Raw genomic sequence first — 23,472 nt, forward strand, 5'->3', positions numbered from 1 at the left:
ACCTACATTTGATGATAATTCGGACCCTGGAAACTTGGGGAAGGGGACAAGGGCAAAGATGGGAGGGGGCATGCAGGGCACAGAATTAGGGGTAAGGAGGAGTGAATGAGAAGATATTAAAAATGCCCACAATTTTGTGAGCCTAGGGAATTTGAGAGAGACCATGGAGACATTGACCGGGAGACAGAATTTGTGAAGGGTGACTTGAAGAGTGGTCTTAGCATGGTCAGGTTTCAGGTATCAGCAAACATCAAACAGGTTATGTTCTCCAGATAACTGAACTTTGGTAGTATGTTGAGACAGGCACACTAATTAGCTTTGTTTGTGACCATGAACAAAATTCTAATGTATCTTCCAGCACTTAAATTCTACAGTCCTTTGTTGAGACCTGCAGTTGGAGGAATATGAACAAAATAGTTGCTAAAGGAGGTTAGGGAGAGAGAAAAGAACAAGACTTGTATGTCAGGGATCAAACTGATGTCCTCCACATAAATGTTCTTGGTCAGCATAGGGTTATTGTTCTTGTTATTCTTTTTGAAATTCTTTTTTATTTTTCTTTTTTAAAATTGGAGACTCAGGCCGGGCGCGGTGGCTCAAGCCTGTAATCCCAGCGCTTTGGGAGGCCGAGGCGGGCGGATCACAAGGTCAGGAGATCGAGACCACGGTGAAACCCCGTCTCTACTAAAAATACAAAAAATTAGCCGGGCGCGGTTGTGGGCGCCTGTAGTCCCAGCTACTCCGGAGGCTGAGGCAGGAGAATGGCGTGAACCCGGGAGGCGGAGCTTGCAGTGAGCCGAGATCGCGCCACTGCACTCCAGCCTGGGCGACAGAGCGAGACTCTGTCTCAAAAAAAATAAATAAATAAAATAAAATAAAATTGGAGACTCCATAGGCTAGATACACTTCTCTAGTCCAGCCACAGACCCCACCAAGCCCTCTTATCTTAGATCTACCCACTTCACACATTCACATTAAGTCTACTCCTGGAAGACACTGAGATTTTCATCCCTGCCCTTAGTCTTAGGGCTTACCGATTGCTTGTGGGAAGGTGGAAAACACTCAAAAGCAGGAAAAACCAAAGGTAGCTAAGCATTGAACCACGAAAGTCAAGATTAAATGATGTTTTAAACAAGTACTAAAGTTACCAGATTGGTCCAGAAAGCTGAAAATCAAGCTTGTTAAAATCTCTGTTGGTTCTTTTATAACTTGACTAGATTTTGGACTTTGCCAAGAATAGAAATAATGTCTGTTACACGTTCTGAAGCTTTATCTTACAGTGAGATTACAATGCTACACTCTTCAGGTGTAAAGAAAGAACTTTACAATCCGCAATTTCAAAACAAAGAAAGGGAGAGAAGGGTGTGGAGACAGGAAGAAAAAGAGAACAAAGGATTAAAAGTTGCCTCACCATTCCAAATAATAGAGTTTTTGTTTAGAATAACCCAGATGAAACATGTTTTTTTCATACACTTACCACTTACCACTTTTCTAGAAGCAATGAGAAAGTTGAAAATACATCTAGTATGTGAATAAGAAATACTTTTTTTTTTTTTTTTTTTTTTTGAGATGGAGTCTCACTCTGTCGCCCTGGCTGGAGTGCAGTGGAGGATCTCCGCGCACGGCAAGCTCCGCCTCCCAGGTTCACGCCATTCTCCTGCCTCAGCCTCCCGAGTAGCTGGAACTACAGGCACCCGCCACCTCGCCCGGCTAATTTTTTGTATGTTTAGAAGAGATGAGGTTTCACCATGTTAGGCAGGATGGTCTCGATTTCCTGACCTCGTGATCCGCCGGCCTCGGCCTCGGCCTCCCAACGTGCTGGGATTACAGGCATGAGCCACCATGCCTGGCTCAAGAAATACATTTTTTTTTTCATTAACCAGTTTTTCTAGCTTAAACGTCACTCATAACACATTTTCTTCTATTCAACCCCTTCTGCAGAAATGACTTGCTAATGGTCTGTCGCCAGTTGAATATGGAAGAGTCTGTGGCTGAGATCATGAACCAGTTGGGAGCAGATGAAAATGGGAAGATTTCCTTTCAGGATTTCACAAGATGCCGCATGCAGCTCGTTCGAGAAATTAGGAAGGAGGAAGTAGATCTTTCTGCAAAGTCAGACAACTCCTGCACAAAGAAGCTGAGGGATAGAATTGCTTCCTGGCCCACGAGCAGTGACAACAGTTTGGGTAGGTATAACCAGGTGGCAGTTTTATGGCACTCCACTGGCCTTGCCTGTGATCTCTCTAAATGAGAGTAGCCTCCCCAACCTGGGGCCAGCTCATACCGAGGCTGTCCTCCTGGCCACACTTTCCCTGGGGGAGTGCTCGCTGTTTCCCCCAGTTCTGTCTGATGGCTTCACACTTCCCGGGTCGCTGCTTTCTTTATTTTGCTTTTTCCATTTTCCAAGTTTAATAATGCATTCAAGTAGCTATTACGGAAGAAGGGCAAATGCACAAGACAGTAACTGCATCAGCAGACCTCAGAAACTCTTTGGGGAAGAAGTTTCAAGGTTACATACAGAGGCTTTTAAAAGCAATTTTTAAAAATTTAATGTGAAAAATGTTTTCTATAAAGATAGTTTTTCTATTCATAAGTTTATATTTGTTACTGCAAGATAAGCAGTCGCAAAGAAAGTTCTTAATACTGTTGATAATTATTGAAATTGGGTGATGGGAACATGGGATTTCTCGTATTTATTTTTGAATACTCAGTTATACATATTTTTTAGTATGTTCGAGATTTTACATAATAAAAAGTTAAAAAGGAAAGAAAGGAGACATCTTAAAGGGTAGCCTTAACAAAGAGGCAGAAGATAGTATCTGAATTATCAGGGTTTTTTTTTTTCCTTGAAAATGTGTCTTTGATCTTTGTTTCTCTGCTAGGTAGATCTAGTGGCAAGAAGTAAAGTATCATGCTAGTTGTCCATCATTTATTTTATTTTATTTTATTTTATTTTATTTTATTTTATTTTATTTTATTTTTTGAGATGGAGTCTCACGCTGTTGCCCAGGCTGGAGTGCAGTGGCGCGATCTCGGCTCACTGCAAGCTCCGCCTCCCGGGTTCCCGCCATTCTCCTGCCTCAGCCTCCTGAGTAGCTGGGACTACAGGCGCCCGCCACCGCGCCCGGCTAATTTTTTGTATTTTTAGTAGAGACGGGGTTTCACTGTGGTCTCGATCTCCTGACCTTGTGATCCGCCCGCCTCGGCCTCCCAAAGTGCTGGGATTACAGGCTTGAGCCACCGCGCCCGGCCTATTTTATGTTTTTTATATATATATATATATACACACACACACACGAGCATGGATAATTGTGTAGTGCCACATACACACACATCTTTAAACAATGCTTCTGGCAGTGAAATCATTTGCGCCATTATTATTGAGTAATGGAAACAATAAAAATGTCCACATATACTCCATGCCTTGCTACCTTCATAGATTCTACTTTAGCAGCAAATCAGATGTCTGGCAATGCATGTGCTCTTAACATAATATGTAGAAATAATATTTAACTAACAACTTTCTAAGTATTCAAGTAACATATGTTCATTATAGAAAAACAAGGGGAAAAAAGGCCAGCAGAAGAAAATAAAAGTCACCCTAATCCTACCACCTGGAAATAATAACTACTGCCCACATTTGATATACTTACTTCTGGAATCTCTTCCTCTCTCTGTCTCTCATCATGCGTGTGATTTGTGTTTTACTAGTTTTTTTCACATATCTTCTGTATATTTTGTATCTTGCAGTTTTTCTTTTGCATTTTCTTCATGCTTTTAAATGGTATTTGAAAGCATGATTTGTAAGTTTGCATGACACAAAATAGACACTCAGTAAATATTTATTAAATGATGAAATGAAGGAATTTTTTCTGCTAAGCTGTATTTTCAGATTTTTCTGCTAAGAACATGGATTTCTTCTATAAACACATAAGTGTACACACATACATATTTGAAGGGTTAAGTACATTGTGGAACACCCCAACCAATAATTGCATACTATGTAGCATTAAAATGATGTATCAATATGTATCAAAATATGTATACAGAAGGAAATTTTTTTGTGAAAAAAAATTGTTTGTCAATGTGTACTAGATATTTATGAAAATCCTAAAAGAAACTGGTTTGAAAGAATTGCTGCACACATCTAATTGGTTTGACTAGCTTGGAAGACTGTCCTGACCAGAGAAAGGATTGAAAAATAATACCCTTTCATCCTTTTAGATAACCTTATACCCTTGGGAAAAGAGGTGGTAACTGACAGGAGGTGATTCATAAAACTTGTCCTGAACTGAGGAAGTGCTAGCGGCTATGAAACCTCCTACCACTTTCTCCTGGTAGTTAAGAGTTCAGAGTCAGACTATTTGATTGAGAATCCTGTTTCATCGCTTACTGTCTACATGACACTAGACAAATTATTTAACCTCTCTGTGTCTCAGTTTCCTCAAGTGTAAAATTGGGGCAGTTATTGCTATTTGGGGGAATAAAGGAGTTAATATATGTGTAAAGTCCATAAAGCAATGCCCAGCATATAATCAGTAAATGCGTGTTAAAGTAATATTATTATTATTATTACCACCCAGTTTTAAGTCCTGGGGATTTGGAAAACAACTGCCTATTCAGTCTGATGTAAATCAAATACACCTAAAAATTGACACTAATTATGCTGGGCACCATGGCTCACACCTGTAATCCCAGCACTTTAGGAGGCTGAGGCGGGAGGATCACTTGAGGTCAAGAGTTTGAAACTAGCCTGGGCAACATACAAAAAATTTAAAAGTTAGCCAGGTGCGGTGGTGCGTGCCTGTTGTCTTAGCTACTTACAAGGCTGATATGGAGGGGTTACCTGAGCCCAAGAGTTAGAGGTTGCAGTGAGCTATGATTACACCACTGCACTCCAGCCTGGGTGATAGAGCAAGACCCTGTATCCAAAAAAAAAAAAAAAAAAGGACAATAATTAAACAAACATATAGATATACATGTTGAATTAGTCCTTCTCTTTTCTATACTATTAATCTCTCCTCTCCTTCTGACTCTATTTAGGTAAACTCCAGGATCTCCCTTCTGGGGGTGGAGGGAAGCCCTCTCTTGACTTTGTGTTCCCCTTAGTACTGCCCTGTTTCTCTGACCCTTCCTGCAGTGTACTCTTACCGTCTTCACCCTCACCACTACGCTGGCCCTGCTCTTGCTGCCTTCATGTTGGCCAATCCAAAGATTCCTTTTCTGCCCACATCTAAATCTTTGGAATCTGACCCAGCTAACCACTCCTTCATGCTAGCTATACTTTATTCTCTTCGACTTCTTGACACCATGTTCTCCTGTTTACCGTTTTAGCTTCCCTTTCTCAGCCTAAACTACTTCCAAATTTTGAGGTGCCTTGGGGTTACATTCTGTCCTTAGATGATTTCATGTGGTCCCATGTGTTTGTTTATTTATTTATTTATTTATTTGAGTCAGGATCTCACTCTGTCACCCAGGCTGGAGTGCAGTGGTGCAATCATGGCTCACTACAGCCTCAACCTCCTGGGCTCGAGTGATCCTCCTGCCTCAGTCTCCCAAGTAGCTGGAACTACAGGCATACGCCACCAGGCCCAGCTAATATTTTGTATTTTTTTGTGGAGATGGGGTTTCGCTGTGTTGTCCAGGATGGTCTCAACTCTTGGACTCAAGCCATCTTCCTGCCTCAGCCTCCCAGAGTGCTGAGATCACAGGCAAGCGCCACCATGCTGAGCTTGGTCCTATGGCTTTAAATACTAGTTTTGTACCAGTAACTCCCAAATATAATTTTATATATATATATATATCCCTGCCCTTTTCTGTGATCTCTAGAATCAGGTTAAATTGACATGTATTCCTAGATATCTTACAGACTTCCAACCTTAACTCAGTGAAAAAGAACTTTTGATTCTGTCCCCTACTTTTTCTCCCAGGCTTATTAGTCTCCCAGATAACCTTTACCTAGGAAATATCTGCATTTAGTAAATATCTACATCTAGGAAATATTTCTGTTCATCTGTTTACTCCAGCTGGCAAGTCCCACTGTCTCACATGCCAAAGTATAGCCAGAATCTGCCCACTTCCTTTGCTCTCCTGCCATCACGTGTCCAAATCACCATCATATCTTGCCTTGCCTACTAAAATAACCTTTAACTGGCCTGCCTGACCCCTCCCTTGGCTCCTGACATTTTATTTTCTACCCTGTAGTCAGAATTGTCTTTTAAAGGTATAAAATCATGCTTAGTTCAATCCCATGTCTAAAACATTCTGTGGCTTCTGTATCATCTTAAAGTCCAAATTCCTTACCACAGTGTGGTGCATAGCACCCACTCTGAATTGATCTCATCTTGCCCCCCTGACTTACCATGCATGTTTGCCACAGTCACAGTGGCCTTCCTGCTTTTCCTCTAATTTAGCAAACTCAGCCAGTCTCCTGGCCTTTACCCGGTACATAACCAGGCTTAAATATTTCCTCTTCAGAGAGGCCTTTCCAAGCTCAAGCAGCCTCTCCTCCTTTCCGCGTTCACATGCCCTTACTGCTTCATACCACTTACCCTTATCTGACATGAGTTATGTACCTACTTGAATATTTACTTATCTGTCTTTCCCCATACAAATGAATTTCCACCGGAGTACTAATGACCTTGATTGTCATGTTTACTGCTATACCCCAGCACTTAGAACAGTGCCTGTCACGGGGAAGATGCTCAGTGCATGTTTGTTGAATGAATGAGTGAATGAATGAGCAATGTACTGTCATGCTTCTTTAGGGACGCAGGGAAATGCAGTGCACAGTTTCAGACACTAAATAACTTATAATGTGATTGTGGAGGCATAAGCACATGACAAATTAAGTAGCAATAAGCTTTAAAGTAGAGTTAACAAAACTTTGGAAGCCATTGAATGGTACAGAAGATATGGTCTGCTCTATAAGAGGAGCTAAGAAATACTGTGAACAGGAGTTTCAGGAAATGGTTACATGTGACTGTAGGATGGAGAGAAGTAGAAAGAATGTTGTGCTGTTATGAGAAAAGCCTAAGAAAAACTTAGGTTTAATAGTTAAGTGTCAGAAGAACTTTATTGTCAGCCTTGACATTTCACAGCACATCTACAACAGGGAGTTGAGCTGGCAGAAAAAGAAGACTTGTCAAAACATTGTATGCTCAACTTGGAAGAGGAATTTCAGTAGATTCATTTCTCCCGAGTGTTTTCTGCAGAACACTGATTTAAAGAGATGGTTATAAATATTATGTGAAGAAAGAATTTCTTTGTTAAGTACATGTGAAAACTTTGGGTTAAACTAGATTATAGTTTTTTTTACTGCAAGGCATCTCGGAGCCTTTAATATGCTATTATTTCTTGAGATTCTCCAGAAGAAGAATAAAATATAAGCATTTTCCACACTTAATTAACTATAAACTTTCACTCACAAAGCTTCTCTTAGGCCATGCATTCTCTGCTCAAAAGTTCTTTGGGTGAAAATTAAGGCACCTGAACAACCAGGTCATAACAGATTTTTATATTGGCTTTAAGCCATCCCAGAAACAACATTTTTAAATTTTTATGTGTTTTAGCCATCAGCTATACAATTTAATACTTATAGCTATAATAATATAAATGTTTTTAAATTACTAATATTTATTAGCATGAGACAATTTGCTAGGCACTTTACTTGTATTATAATGCTAGAAAGATAGATCCCAATTTCACCACTGAGTTGCCATGGAACTTAGGCTACGTTCCTGATTATTCTGAGCTTTAAGTTTTTTATCTCTAAAGATAGAGCAGTAACACAAACATTACAGGGAAGTTGGAAAGATTTAGTAAGATATTACATGTAAAGTTCCTACACAGAGCCTATATCACAGTAGGTTTTCAATATATAATAGTGTTGTTATCATTATCATCTCTAATCTTTGCAGCTACTTTCCTTGTCTAGAATAGAATCCTCCTTCTATACAGGCGGAAACTGAGGCTGTAAGCCACACAGCAAGTAAGGAGTAGAGAACACTCAGTCTACTGAAAGAGATGATTGAGTCTCTTGCAACTTTAACTTAGAAAACTGACGTGATGAGCAAAGTGCAAACTGAAAATAACACTGCCATCCAGAGGCCACTCCCAGAAATGACAGACATATGGTCCTCAGGGTCTTGAGGCAGGGTCTGAGGTCTTGAGGCAGGGTCTGAGGGCAATTTGTGTTAGTGAAAGCCCATCTCGTTGGCAGCAAAGTGATGCATACATTATACCAGAATGGTTGTGAGGTGTTCTATATGCTACCTAATTTTCCAATGAAAAACAAATAATCGGGTTCATTATAATTACTCGTAGATTTCATTTTGAAAAGTGTGCTTTTCTTTGTGATTGGGAAAGACTGGAGTTAAAAAAGAAATTCTAGCATTAGATATTTACATAGGTTTGCAATTCCCACAGAGCCTTTATTTAAACATGCCCTTTTAAATAAATATTTTTTTTTTTTTTTTAACTTTAGCCAAGCTGTAAACCTTACACATGGATTCCATGTACTTGTGTCAAACATGTGAATTATATGAAAGAGGCAGTGCTTCAGGCTGATGGCCACTGAAGGGACAGGGATTGCCTGAGGAGAGCTGATGCAGCCTTTCGAGCTGACCTAATGAGGCTGTCACCTGTCTGTGCTTCTCAGAGTTTTGGGGGCACTTGTTTTTCTTCCTTTGGTCAGGTCTCAGAGAGCGCCAAAACTTATTTCAATCAAATTCCATAGTTGTAAAACATTGTTTAAGATAACAGACACTACAACCTGCTAATTAGGACAATTAACTTTCATTTATACTAAGATTAGAACACCAGGCACAATTTCCAATAACCTATATCTCCAAAGACTCTTTATTGCCCTGTCCTTGAGGTAGATTCTCACCTGATGTGTCAGCCTTCATTGCTGCTCTGATGGTGCCCCCGTGGTCTAAGGAAAAAATAAAGTACTGAAGTTCCTCAGAAAAACTAACATTAAAAAAGTTTTCTTTAATAGAAACTCAAAGTAAAAAGTTAGATCAAGGAATATATGGTTTAGGCAGGAAGGACCTCAAACCCACAAGCCCAGGGGAGGAAGTATGAGGAGATATCCTGATTCCTTGGCAGATTTAAAGAAACAAATAAGCAGCCTCCTGAATTTGGGTTTGACATCTTGTTTTAAAAATTAAAACTACAGTTTTAATTAATATATATAAAACCTGTTCAGTCCTGATACATCCCAGTTTTCCAGAATGAATGCTACTGTTAGATTTCATTGTTTTTTTCTATGTATATAGATATGTTTCTAAACCCTTAAAGCAGATTAAATTAAATGAAACAAGAAGGCATTGTTCAATCCTATCAGATTGGCCCTGTTATGTAGGGTTCTGGCTGGTGAATTGAGAAAATTAAAAGTGGCTTAAGTCCCCTGCGGGCTCTGGGTGAACAACGAATAATTAACACAAAACCCTTTAAATACAATCACTCTTGAGAGTGATTCATTGTTAAAAATACTGCCCAGTGAGCATAAAACCAGACTCAAGTCACACACAATAGCCTTCAGCCCCATTTGAAGGTATAAGATTTTTTTTCATTTTTGTTGTTGTTTTGTTTTATTTTACATACTCTAAGCCCTCTGTCAAATGGTAAACAATTTATTCTATTACTTAGTTGGGAGTTATAAAGGCCTTTAAAGTCTTTAAGTAATGGGTACCATTTTACATTCTATTGTTGCATACTGAGAATGTTGTAAAGCAACTATCTCTAGATTAAGTTTGGGTAAACTTAGCCAAGTCTTTGATTAGCAGTTAATTTTTGTCTCTTTTTATTAATCATTGTCCTTCTTGTCCTTGGGGAGTCCCTAATTCCTATTGATTCTTCTGTTCATACTTCTCAGATTGGCAGTACCATGGTCTAGGTATGGATCCTCCCTCATTCCTTGATTACTAGAATTTCCTCTTTGCTGTTCTTTCTGCCTGCAAGCTGTTGATTTCAGTCAGTGCTGCGATGGCTTCCTAATATTTTTGCTATGTACTCATGATACAGCTCTGTTTTATCTATTTAATTGACTGTGCTGTCACCTCTGGATGCTTTTGGATGTCAAGACTCCTAACCATCCAGTGGGCTCATCCCGCTTTATCCCATCATGTTTCCCACTACTTCCCACATGGGCCCTTACCTTCAGTAATGCTGGCCTTCTTACGACCCCTACGCAACCCCTCAAACCTACTTCTTGAGTTTTGTTCCTTCTCTCCTATGTATTAGGGATTTTTGGTGACAAACAGCAAACACCCAACTCTAATACTTTGAAGAAGAAGTGGGAGGTGTTGAGAGAGAATGCAAATGTGACTGTATTGGAGAAGCCTAGGCAGTTAGATCCAACATGGATGGATTCAAAGGCTCAAATGTCATCAGCTTTCCTTCCGCCGTGTCTCAGCCCTTTCCTTTAGGATTGGCTTTATTCTCGGGCTCCTGGTCGTGGCTTCCAGCAGCCCAAGTCTTACAGCCATTCTGTCGGGTAGCCACAGAGAAAAGAGGGATTCTTCTCTAATGCTGGCTTCACAAAAGTCCTGGGAATTGGTCTCACTAGCTCTTCTTGAACCATATATCTATTCCTGAACAAGTCACTCAGGCTATAAGAATGCAGTGATCTGATTGGCCAGGCCTGGATAACATGCTCAGCTTGTGAAATTAGGGTAGAGTTGGCTCTATCCCCATCTTGTGGACTAAGAGCTGAGGAAAGAACAGGTAGGGAATCAAGGTCCTGTCACTACCAGAAAGGTGAATGGGTGCTAAGCAGGCAAAAATAACAGGTGCCCATTCCATGGTTTTATAATGGAAGTTCCTCCTCCTTTCTTTTCTTTGTATGTGTATTTTCACCATCCTTAAAAGGCTTTAATAATGCTACATAATACTGGTGTGTGTGTGTGTGTGTGTGTGTGTGTGTGTGTATGTGTATGTGTATACATACATAGCAACTAGGAAATTCATGTCTTATACACAACCTAATCGTAAGTTTCTAAATGAATTGGTAAACATTTTATTTTATGTCTCTTAATGTGTTTTCATTATATCGTGTGTATTTATCTGTCATTGCAATTATGAACCACATTGTGTTATAGTCATCCACTGTATATCCATCTTCTCTACTCGATTATGCATGTTGGGCAAATAGTACAGAGCCTGACACAGGGCATGCATTGGGTGAGTATTTGACCAATAAACAAATATATCAGTGAACAAAATTCTCTGATACCCATAGCACCAATCCCATGGACAACGACTATTTTCAATTTATTGTCAGTCTTCAAAGCATGAACCTGTTTGTTCAAGGTACAGTTATTCCTTTGAAATAGGAAATGTGTGCTTGGATCTGGGCAATGTTTAAAGAGACAATTAGTCCAAGTAATGAGTTAAAGATCAATATTACCAAGATTAATTTTTTATTTTAAATCTACCCTTATCCTGAGGATATAGTCTCAAGCTGGATGAAATGAAAACACCAGAACATTGATTTCACATCAGCTAATATGTAGTATGGTCCTTCACTATGACACTTGCTGCTAAACTGACAGAAGAAAGAGAAGGTGTGATGTGGCTGATTGAAAAACATGGCCACAATATTTTGCAGCTTTTCCCATCAAGAGGTAGAGTATTTTTTCCCCACCCGTTAAATCTAGGGTGGCCTTGTGGTTTGCTTTGAACAATAAAGTGTCACAAGAATGAAATTGTGCAAGTTCTGGAGCCGAGGCCTCAAATCACTTGCAGCTTCTTCCTGCATGTCTTGGAACACCCCTGCCACCATGAAAGAACATCTGGACTAGACTAACAAAGGTTGAAAGACCACACAAGGAGGCCCAGCCAACAGCCAGCACCAAGCCCCAGACATGTAAGTGTGGATATCTTACTCCCTCCAGCCCCTGTCAAGCTACCAGATGACTATAGTCACATCAGTGATCCCAGATGGAACAAACCAAAGTACTGCTCAGCTAAGCCCAGCCCAGCTGAGAATTGTTGACCCCCACAATCACGAGAAACAGCAAATTATTGCTGTTTGAAGTCACTAAGTTTTGTGGTAGCTTTTTATGTAGCAGTAAATATGAAACACATAGAGAATTATCCTTAAGAAATTTGTGAAATTATTGTGAATGAAGATAAAACATATAAATAGAACTAGTACAGGATCATATATGATCTAGTGAAAAATGTGTGAAGCAAACAAGTTGTGCTGTAGGAGATGAGAAAGGAGAATCATTGTCAGAAACCAGAGAAGACTCTTGGAAGAAATAAAGCCCAAGCTGATCTTGGAAAACTGGAAAAAAAAAAAAATGGAACAATGTTGAAATAAGGAAACACACCCATCCAACATCTCTAAGTTGGAGAAGAGATCAATAGAAAGAAAGTATTTAACCCGTAATTAAATTCAACGTCCCTGTGCATCATGCTGAGTTATATGAACATCCAGGGAGTACATAGCTGTGGTTGGGTATGGGAGGTACTCAAAACTCCAAGACAAATGTGGGGCATCTTTTTTTTTTTTTTTTTTTTTTTTTTTTTTTTTGAGACAGGGTCTCACTCTGTCACCCAGGCTGGAGTGCTGTGACACAATCACGGCTCACTGCAGCTTTGACATCCTGGACTCAAGCCATCCTCCCACCTCAGCCTTCTGAGTAGCTGAGACCACAGGCGTGCACCACCACGCCCCAGCTAACTTTTGTATTTTTTGTAGAGATGGGATTTCACCATGTTGCCCAGGCTAGTCTTGAACTTCTGGGTTCAAGCGATCCACCTGCCTTGGCCTCCCAAAGTGCTGGGATTTACAGGTGTGAGCCACTGTGCCCAGCAAACATGGTACATCTTCGCAAGCATCAATTTAGTTGACTATTTGGAGAAAAAGTTATATAACTTGAAAAATGGTTTAAAATTTGTATTAATACAAATACAGCATGGAATTAACCATTCAGATGAACTTTTAAGATGAAACATGTGACTTCAACAAAATCTCTGGCTCAGGGGTAAGTTGGTCTGTCCCTCAGACTCCTTCGACTATCCTCTGCCTTCAGCGTACTCTGGTGGAAAAGACTGAGAAATGCTTCATTAAAGGATTCCTCTAAAATATAAACCTCAGAACTTACTTCTCTTTTAGTTTGTCTCTTTGGGTTGTTTAGGGCTTCTGACATTGGAGCTGACAATTGCTTTAGTACCAGACAATGATTTACAGAGCCCATCAGGATCAAGGAGCAAAGAAGGTTTAAGGCTGTCAAACACTGTTAAGATCATAGCAAAGATATTTTCTGGAGTGGCTATTGCAATAGCCTTGCTATTTAAAAAAAAAGAAAAAGAAAAAGTAGAAGCCCCAGGCTGGGCACCATGGCTCACGCCTGTAACCCCAACCCTTTGGGAGGCCAAAGGGGTCAGATTACTTCAGCTCAGGGGTTCAAGACCAGCCTGGACAACATGGTGAAACCCCATCTCTAAAATTAGCCAGGCGTGGTGGCATGCGTCTGTGGGCCTGAGGTCCCAGCTATTACTCAGGAGGCTGAAGTGGGAGGATTGCTTGAACCTGGGAGATGGAGGTTGCAGTGAACTGAGATCACACCACTGCATTCCAGCTTCGGTGACAGAGTGAGACCCTGTCTCAAAAAAAAAAAAAAAAAAAAAAAAGAACGTCACCTTCTCAACTTAGCATGTATAGGGAAGTAATCCTGCAGTGAAAATGTGTTAACACAGGAAAATCATGATTGTGCAGGGGTAGTTTTATGTGGCAAATCTTGTTTTAAAATTATGAACATAATTAAGGGTATAACATGACAGTATCCTTTATATATTTCACAGCTTTAAAACTAACCATTTTTTTTCCCAACCCATGGAAAATATGAAACAAAGAAATAGAGAAAGAATCTGTTTAGATTTATCTTGAGAGGTCACGTCATCTGCCATGAGGAGCGACCAAGAGTTCTTCTGAACAAGGGAATGAAAGAGGAAACTGTGAACATTCCCCCACTCCATTCTCTGGCAATTGAACCCATACATTAAAATGTAAGTACAAAATAGCTAATGAAACCAAAGGTAATAAATGACTTTGACATCTAAGACAGAGTAATCCACAGTCAGATGTATGTTATTTATTTATCAGAATGAAAATATTTCTGTAATAGGTATATGTGAACTTCAGTTCTTTGTATTTAATTGTTTTTTAGTGCAAACGTTATTATTTTTTAGACTATTTTAGAAACATATTTTATATATGTGTCTTTTCAGAGTATGTTACATGCGGAATTGTGTTGTGGACACCTTCATTCACTGAAACAACTCTCTTCTCAATCAGACACCCAAGTTGCACTCTTAGAAACATCTTTTATACATGTGTCTTTAAACAGTGTTTTAGGCTGGGCTCAGTGGCTCATGTTTGTAATCCCAGCACTTTGGGAGGCCGAGGTGGGTGGGTTGCTTGAGCCCGGGAGTTAAAGCCTACAGTGAACTATGATTACACCACTGCACTCCAGCCTGGGTGACAGAGCGAGACCCAGTTGCTGAAAAAGATTAACAGTGTTTTACATGCAGAACAATATAGTGATCACATTAATACATTCATTCTTAGTGTAAACTTGAAATTCTGTACTTATGATGTTATATTCTATTTGTGGTACATTGGATGTTATCTCTTCATTCTGTGTTCACTGCAGACAGAAGGAAAAACTAAAGAGCAATAAAAAGAAAACATACGATACATATATTTTTTAAACTTCTAAGAAAACATGTACAAAGTCACTGGATTCACAAGTATTTCTTGAGATATTAAATATTTTAGATTTCTTTTGTAGATCAGTACCTTGTGTAATTCAGTATGTTGTTTTGTGGTAGTCTAAATTCTTTTAAAATGATGTCTCAAGTAGTACAAACTGGTTCAGTCTTACTTGCTGATTTTGTCTTTTATCTGTGGGTTTCACACTATTTGTTGCTGCTCTTTTTGAACCTATTTTAGCTTGCTTCTTAATGGCATTAATCACTTCATATTAGTCACATAAACCAAAAAAGTTCATGGGAATCCAGGTGTGTTTATCTCAGGTGGTAATTCTGGCATGAAGAGAGTCAGTGATTACCTGTGTTGATCATATCTTTTGGACCACACATAACACAATGAAATTGTTCATCTATTTTCTCTCTCCAGCGTGATTTAACTGAAGCAATTCATTAAGTGTCACTGTTTTTATGGGATGTTGAAGCCATTCCAATTTCTGTGGCAGTGATACAACTTGGCATGATTTTAGATATTTTTCATGGAAGAAAAATGATTACTTGGCTGAGATAAAGGCTCAGTCTGCTTACAGAAAGTGTTTAATTTGGCCAGACTATTCCATTGTCCATTGTTCATTCTACAGAGTCTGTCACTCAACATTATAATCACAGAAAGCTCGGGAAGGCTTATTTTGCTTCCTGTTTTATCTCTTGTAAGACTAATGAGAATTCATTGGAGAACATAAATGAGAGGGCATTAGTAAATGACTAATGTTTTAACTAATGTTTTGTGTATAAGTTTAAATCCATTAAATTTATATGGGTTTTTTTTTGGAAGAATTGTGTATGGTTTCCCGTTGATCCATTTAAGTTTGCTATCTATAAGAAAAACATTTTTCTCCTAGTTGAAGCAGAATTTAATCTGGTACTTCGTATATTTGTTTAGCTCTCATTTTATGCATGCATATTTGTCAGTTCTAGATAAATTTTAACACAAAAATATTACCATGTCAGATTTATTTATTTATAGTGTTTTCTTCGATTTATCTGACTTGAGTACTTTGATAAAATTTTGCCCTTGAATTACAAGATTATAGCCAAGAAGGTCTGTTAAATATCATTTAATTTCATCCTCTATATAGGATAGATGAGGAAATGGAGACCTAGAGGATTAAATAATATTGCTGAGGTCACAAAACTAATTGTGTCATGGCTGGGACTAGAATGGAGCTCTCTTGGCTTCTGATTCGACTGTCTTCTTTTTTTATTTTTTTGTTTTTTTAGACAGAGTCTTAGTCTGTCGCCCAGGCTGGAGTGCAGTGGCACAACCTTGGCTCACTGCAACCTCCGCCTCCCAGGTTCAAGTGATTCTCTTGTCTTGGCCACCCAAGCAGCTGGGATTACAGGCATGTGCCACCACACACGGTGAATTTTTTGTGTGTTTTTAGTAGGGATGGGATTTCATCATGTTGGCCAGGCTGGTCTCGAACTCCTGACCTCAAGTGATCCACCTGTCTCTGCCTCCCAAATTGCTGGGATTTGCAAGCATGAGCCACCACATCCAGCCTCAACTGTCTTTCAACTAATTCACACCGCTGTTATTTCTCCTGTTTTCTTGTGCTATATTAATAAAACCTTAGAATTTAGGTCTCTAAGATGGTTTTTCTTGTTAGACATTTCTGTATAGATGTTTAGAATCTACAGACTATGTGTTGAAGGGGAGGGGGTGTCGTGTATGCATATATGTTCAATGCTGGAAAATGGTTTTGCTTTTTTGAAATATAATCTCAAAAATTTCAGTGCTGATGACTAAATTTTTAAGTGACTTTTAAGTAGAATGGAACAAACAAAATATATCTATGGATCAGTCCGTATTCTACCAGTCTGCAGCTTCTGTCAGAAGAAGTCTGCAGCTTCTGTCAGAAGAAGGACTTAAGTCAGTAGAGGAGGAAATGGCTTCTTTCTGAACCTTCATCTCTTGCTTTCAGAAAAAGAGGAATCAGACTATCTAGTCTATGTTTCTGAATGTTGGGAACAGATATGAGGATAGGATTGGGCTAGTACCCACAGTCACTTCTGATACTCCTTGTTATCTAATTTTGTGACGTTTCTGTTAATTTCTCTTTAGACATTAATAAAATCTTTTATAATGGTGTCTCTTTGCCCTGTTTGGTATGTCAAAGAAGAACAGGCTTCCATTTTTGGGCCTCAATGTCAAAAGAGAAAAAGCTTTGCCTCTTCATGGCCTGGGAATGGTTACAGGGATAATTAGAAGAAAATCCTGAAGGGGAAGGTGAATCATAGAAGACAACGGTTGGGATTATAAAGGTTCTGCTACATCATCCATTGTGGAGATTCTCCCTCCATTGCCAACTGTTTAGAATAAGAGGTTTGCTTTTATTTAGGTAGTTGTCTGTTTTCTTACACCTTGCTGCTGATTTGCATTGATGTTGACTAAGTTACACCCTCAGAGTTTATTCCTTTGGTTTATCCCCAAGAAATACTTTTGCCCTTGTCTTAAAAACCAAATACCAGAGAATATGTTTAGTCTTATCAGTTGTTCAGACCGTGTATGAATAACATGATTAGATTTTTTACTTGAACCAGCTTTAATGAGGGAAACAGATGAGAGAGATTTTGAAGGAAGAAGTAGGGTGAGGGAGAATTAGAGTTGTGGAAGAAACCTAAGGAAGGGAGAGGGAGGTAGGGCTTATGAAAAGCACATTTTGTCTGTTTCACTTTTGTCTATGCCTGTTCTGATAGAGTTAATTTAGTATGACATAGATCAGCATTTCCTGAATTGTGGCCAACAGACTACCACGGTTTTAAGAATGGTGAGCTGAGATCTCAGAGCTGAAATAGGTTATGTAGCCCAAAGGTAGAAACAACCAAAGAGCAACAAACATCTGAAGAATTCCTCTAAAATAAAAGATAGAGACCAAAATCAATATAAAAAGTAACTTAAAGGGAACAGAGACTCTGCAGAGAGAACACTCAAAAAATCTACCATTAATATACTCTGAAAAAGAGAAGAAAATATTGTATCCATGAAAAAAGAATAGGGTAAAAGGGCATTTTTTTAAACTCTGGAAAAGTATATTTGTGATATTATAAAATATATATTTGGTCTTGTCCTTATTTTCTGGCATAAACACTTCATATCCTTAAAATCTCCAAAAGTAAAGTATTTTTATGTGCTAATGAGTTGACTGATGGTTGGCAGCCCCTAGGTAGCTTCAGGATGAGGCTGGTCACTGAAAAGACGAAGGCAGGATTATAGAGTTGAGACTTTAAGCCCCAGCCCCCAACCTCTGGGGAGGGGAGAGGGGCTCGAGGTTAAGTTGATCACCAATGGTCAGTTATAATCAATCATGCCTATGTAATGAAATGTCCATCAAAAAAAAAGGACTGGATTCAGAGAGTTTCCGGATAGCTGAACACAGGGCATGGAAGCTCCACATCCCCTCCCACATGTCTTACCCCATGCATCTCTTCATCTGTTTCCCTTGTAATATCCTTTATAATAAACTGGTAAACGTGTTTCCCTGAGTTCTATGAGCCTAGCAAACTAATCCAATCCAAGGAAAAGATTGTGGGAACACCCATTTATACCCAGTTGATCAGAAGCACAGGTAAAACAACCTGGAACTTGTGATTGGCATCTAAGGCAGGGTGGCAGAGTGGGCATCTTGAGGGACTGAACCCTCAACCTATGGGAGCTGATGCTATCTCTAGGTAGATAGTATAAGAATTGAATTGAATTAGAGGACACTCAGTTGGCTTCCACTGCAGAGTCAATTCCGTGCTTGTTGGTGGGGAAATACTGCCACACATTTGGTCACAGAAATCTTCCATGTTGATTGTTGTTGAGTGAAAGAATAGGGGGAAAAAAACCACACTTTTTCTCCTAGACTCAGAATATCATAAATGATAAATTCAGTGGGAAAAAATAAGAAATGAAGATTAGAATATCTTCCAGAGAAAGGAGGGAAAAGACAAGGAAATAGAACACAGGAAAGAAAAGATAAGAATAGTAGAGTGCTGATGCAGGATGTTCACCATTCAAATAATAGGCATTCTAGAAAGAGGAAAGAAAGAAAATAGCGCGAAAAACATCATCAACAAAATGGTCCATGATATTTTCCTTCAAAGGAAAGTATGTGTTTATTGATAAAAGTGCCTGGCAAGTATCCTAGCATAAATGGTAAACGTTGACCAACATTAAGACATGCGTAATTATGAAATTTTGTAACACTAGGGACAAAGAAAAGATTCTTCAAATTTTCAGAGAGGAAATCAAAACAAGACAAATTCAAAATATTTAGCATCAGAATAGCTTCAGACATCTCACAAATGCCAGATGTTAATTAAGTGAGCAATGCAAAATTGTGAAGAAAAGTTATTTCCTTACCAATCAAATTATTAATGAAGTGTTAGAATAGAATATAAATATTTTATGTACCTGGAAATGAGACTGAGTAGAGATGGGGCTTGGCTTCAGCTTACCCCTACTAGAGCATTCTTTCATATATTCCCACTGATCATAAAACCCACGCTACTACCTCACTACTGTAGTCCTTTTACTTAAATAATTCTAGGAACTGGCCTAAGGAGATAAGCAAGGCCACAGTGTCCCACCTCAGGAAGGAATGTTGGACAATTGATTTATAGTCTTATTGCCACTGGCCAGACCACCAGGTGACCCATCCTCAAGACAACTCTAATGACCAGATAATGCTGACCTACATGCCCTACCCCTCAGCCAGCATACCCTACCCTGATGTCAATTCCTTTGCTTAGTCTAATAAAAAAGCCCTACTGGCTCTTTTCAGAGTCAGTCAGGGGATTCTCTCTCTCTCTCTCTCTCTCTCTCTCTGCCTCCCTTAGGCCCAAGCATAAGTTTCAATGAAGCCTTGTCTGGGAAAATTATTTTGGCTTCATGTCAATTTCTATTGCATTGAGAAATCAAGAACCTGTAGTCAGTAACAGAAATATGAAAGAGAATGAAAACAGATGAGAAGTGAAACATAATGGACATTGGAGCAAGTCCAGAAGAGTAAGTCAAAAAACCTCCAAGAGAAACCCTTCAGACTAAATTTGATGGAATATATGTACATTTTAAATTATTGAGAAGAGACTTAGATAATTGGCTAAGTATTTGAGGCTGAACTCATGATGCATAGAAAACTAAACAAATGAAAATACAAAAAAAATTAGTCCCAAGGAAATAAAAAAACTGTTCAAGAAAAAAAACTTGGCTCATGTATAAATATGTATTTTCATTATAATGATTTTCACATTCATAATTTACATAATAATGAATATTGATTTCCATATCAAGTAACATGAGTAAATATCAGAATATATTGCCTAGCTGAAAATAACTTTAAAAGCTGAAATAAAGCTAGGTACAGTAGCTCACACCTGTAATCCCAGCACTTTGGGAGGTTGAGGGGTGAGGATCTTGAGCCCATGATTTCAAGACCAGTCTGGGCAACATAGGGAGACCCTGTATCTACAAAAAATTTTAAAAATTAGCCAGACATGATGGTGCATACCTGTGGTCCCAGCTACTTGGGAAGCTGAGGTGGTAGGATCACTTGAGCCCAGGAGGTCAAGACTGCAATGAGTGTGATCGCACCACTGCACACCAGCCTGGGTGATAGAGCAAGATCCTGTCTCAAAAAATAAGTAAGTAAATAAACAAATAAATAACTAAATAAATAAATACTTTTTAAAAGCTGAAATAACTATATTTTTAACCTTCTCCTTAAAGCATGCTGAATATCCAGCAAAATAGTCTAAAATCTGTATGAGTCTAAAATCTAAGTAAATGAGGAAACCTGGCACACCAAGCCACTCTTACTTAAGATTATTGTCTGAACCTCATAAAAATTACATGACCTTTGGGCCCTAGGAACAGAAAACAAATTCCAGGGTCTTCTCAGGTAGGAAATCTAATAAGATAAATCTTTTTTTTTTTTTTAATCTAGAAGCCTAGAGGGCTATATAATCTGGCTGAAGTTGAATAGAAGTATTCTACCCATATATTACCCTCGGAATATTAAAAGGAAAATTGCCTTGGAGGTGATTAAAGCAGTTCTAAAAGAATATTCACAAATAATTATCCAGAGAATATGGGCAATTCAGTTTCTACAATTACTTAGTATATAAAGAGACTACACAATGAGCAAGAATTAACATAAAAAAAAACCCACCAAGATTTTATTTATTGAAATTATCAAATTCAGAATATAACTACACTTACTATGTCCAGAAAGAAAATCTAAGCCAGAAAAAAGGAAAACCAGAAAGACCAAGCAGATTCAAAAAAGGAACCAAATGAACATGTAGGAATGAGAAATGTTATAATTGAAATTAAAATCTGATTAAAATTAACAAATTGGAAATGAGAGAATTCGTAAACTGAAAGAGGGTTTGAGGACATTAGTTTCAAAAGCACAAAGGAAGAAAGAGATATAAAATATGAAAGAGAAGTGATATGATTTGGATCTGTGTCACCACCAAATCTCTTGTTGAATTGTAATCCTAAATGTTGGAGGCAGGACCTGGTGGGAAGTGATTGGATCATGGGGTCAAGTTCTCATGAATGGTTTAGCACCATTGCCCACTTGGTACTGTATGGTGAGTGAGTTCTCACAAGATATGGTTGTTTAAAAGTGTGTAACACCTCCCTGCTCTCTCTCTTCTTCCTGGATGTGAAGTGCTGGCTCCTCCTTTGCCTTCTACCATGATTCTAAGTTTCCTGAAGCCTCCCCAGAAGCCAAGCAGATGCCAGCATCATGCTTCCTCTACAGCTTGTGGAACCATGAGCCAGTTAAACTTCTTTTCTTTATAAATCACCCAGTCTCCGGTATTTCTTTATAGCAATGCAAGAATGAACTGATACAGAAAATTGGTACCAAGTAGTGGGGTGTTGCTATAAAGATACCTGAAAATGTGGAAGTAGCTTTGGAACTGGGTAATGGGCAGAGGTTGGAAGAGTGTGGAGGACTTAGAAGAAGATGGGAAGTTAAGAGAAAGTTTGGAACTTCCTAGAGACTTATTGAATGGCTATGACTACAATACTGACAGTGATGTTGATAATCAAGTCCAGGGTAATAAGGTCTCAGATGGAAATGATGAACTTTTGGAACTAGAGTAAAGGTCACTTTTGCTATGGTTTAGCAAAGACCCTGGCTGCATTGTGCCTCTGCTCTAGGGATCTGTGGAACTTTGAACTTGAGAGTGATGATTTAGGGTATCTGGTAGAAGAAATTTCTAAGCAACAAGGCATTCAAGATGTGGCCTGGTTACTTCTAACAGCCTATGCTCATATGTGTGAGCAGAAAAATGACATAAAACTGGAATTTAAAAAGGAAGGAGGGTGTACAAGTTTGGAAAATTTGCAGCCTGGCCATGTAGTAGAAAAGAAAAGCCTATTTTCAGGGGAAGAATTCAAGTAGGCCACAGAAATTTGTGTAAGTACAGGAGCCAAGTGCTAATAGTCAAGATAATGGGGGAAAGACCTGGAAGGCATTTCAGAAACCTGCACAGCAGCCGCTCTCATCACAGGCCTGGAGGCCTAGGAGGGTTTCATGGCCATGCCCAGAGACCTGCCACCCTGTGTGAGCTTGGGACACTGCTCCCTGCATCCCAACTACTTCAGGTCCAGCCTTGGCTCAAAGGGCCTCAGATAGAGCTCAGGCCTCTGCTCCAGAAGGTGCAAGCCATATGCCTTGGTGGCTTCTACATGGTGTTAAGCCTGCAGGTGTGCAGAGTGCAAGAGTTGAAGCATGAGGCCTCCACCTAGATTTCAAAGGATGAATGGAAAAGCCTGGATGTCCAGGCAGAAGACTGCTGCTGGGGCAGAGTCCTCATGGAGAACCTGTACTAGGACAGTGTGAAGGGGAAATATGGGATTGGAGCCCCCACACAAGTACCCACTGGGGCACTGCCTTGTGGAGCTGGGAGAAGAGGGCCATCATCCTCCCTGAAATGGTAGAGCCACTGGCAGTTTGCACCCTGTAGTTGGAAAAGCCATCAGCACTCAGTGCCAGCCCATGAGAGTAGCCACAGGGGCTGAACCCTGCAAAGCAACAGGGTCAGAGCTGCCCAAGGCCTTGGGAGCCAACCACTTGCATGAGTATACCCTGGATGTGAGAAATGGAGTCAAATGAGATTATTTTGGAGCTTTAAGATTTAATAACTGTCGTGCTGGGTTTTGGACTTGCATGGGGCCTATAGTTCCTTTCTTTTTTTTTTTTTTTTTTCCCCTGTTTTTTTTTGTTTGTTTTCTGGGTTGTTTTTTGTTTTTTTTTTTTGTTTTTTTTTTTTTTTTTTTTGAGGCAAAGTCTCACACTGTCACCCAGGCTGGAGTGCAGTGACACAATCTTGGCTCACTGCAACCTCTGCCTCCCAGGTTCAAGCAATTCTCCTGCCTCAACCTCCCAAGTAGCTGGGATTACAGGCAACCACCATCACACCCAGCTAATTTTTTCATTTTAGTAGAGATGGGGTTTCACCATATTGGCCAGGCTGGTCTCGAACTCCTGACCTTGTAATCTGCCCGCCTTGGCCTCCCAATGTGCTGGGATTACAGGTGTGAGCCACCATGCCTGGTTATAGTTTCTTTTGGCCTATTTCTTCATTTTGGAAGGGGACTATTTACCCAGTGCTTGTACTACCATTGTATCTTGGATGTAACTAACTTGTTTTAATTTTACAGGATTATAGGCATAAGGGCCTAGTCTT

General features: G+C 39.4%; 2 protein-coding genes across 2 annotated transcripts in view; both read left to right on the plus strand.

Annotated features, from left to right (window-relative positions):
* Nucleotides 1-23,472, plus strand: part of REEP5 (receptor accessory protein 5) — an 806,416-nt gene that overhangs the window by 297,487 nt on the left and 485,457 nt on the right. The window lies entirely within an intron of this gene.
* The window catches only part of MCC (MCC regulator of WNT signaling pathway), a 475,168-nt gene that overhangs the window by 103,480 nt on the left and 348,216 nt on the right, over nt 1-23,472 (plus strand). The window contains exon 2 of the mRNA XM_050793047.1: nt 1,939-2,183. Coding sequence (XP_050649004.1) covers nt 1,939-2,183 — 245 coding nt within the window. The remainder of the gene's footprint in view (nt 1-1,938; nt 2,184-23,472) is intronic.

The sequence above is a fragment of the Macaca thibetana genome, chromosome 6 (assembly GCF_024542745.1).
Source record: "Macaca thibetana thibetana isolate TM-01 chromosome 6, ASM2454274v1, whole genome shotgun sequence".
Classification (NCBI taxonomy): Eukaryota; Metazoa; Chordata; class Mammalia; order Primates; family Cercopithecidae; genus Macaca; species Macaca thibetana.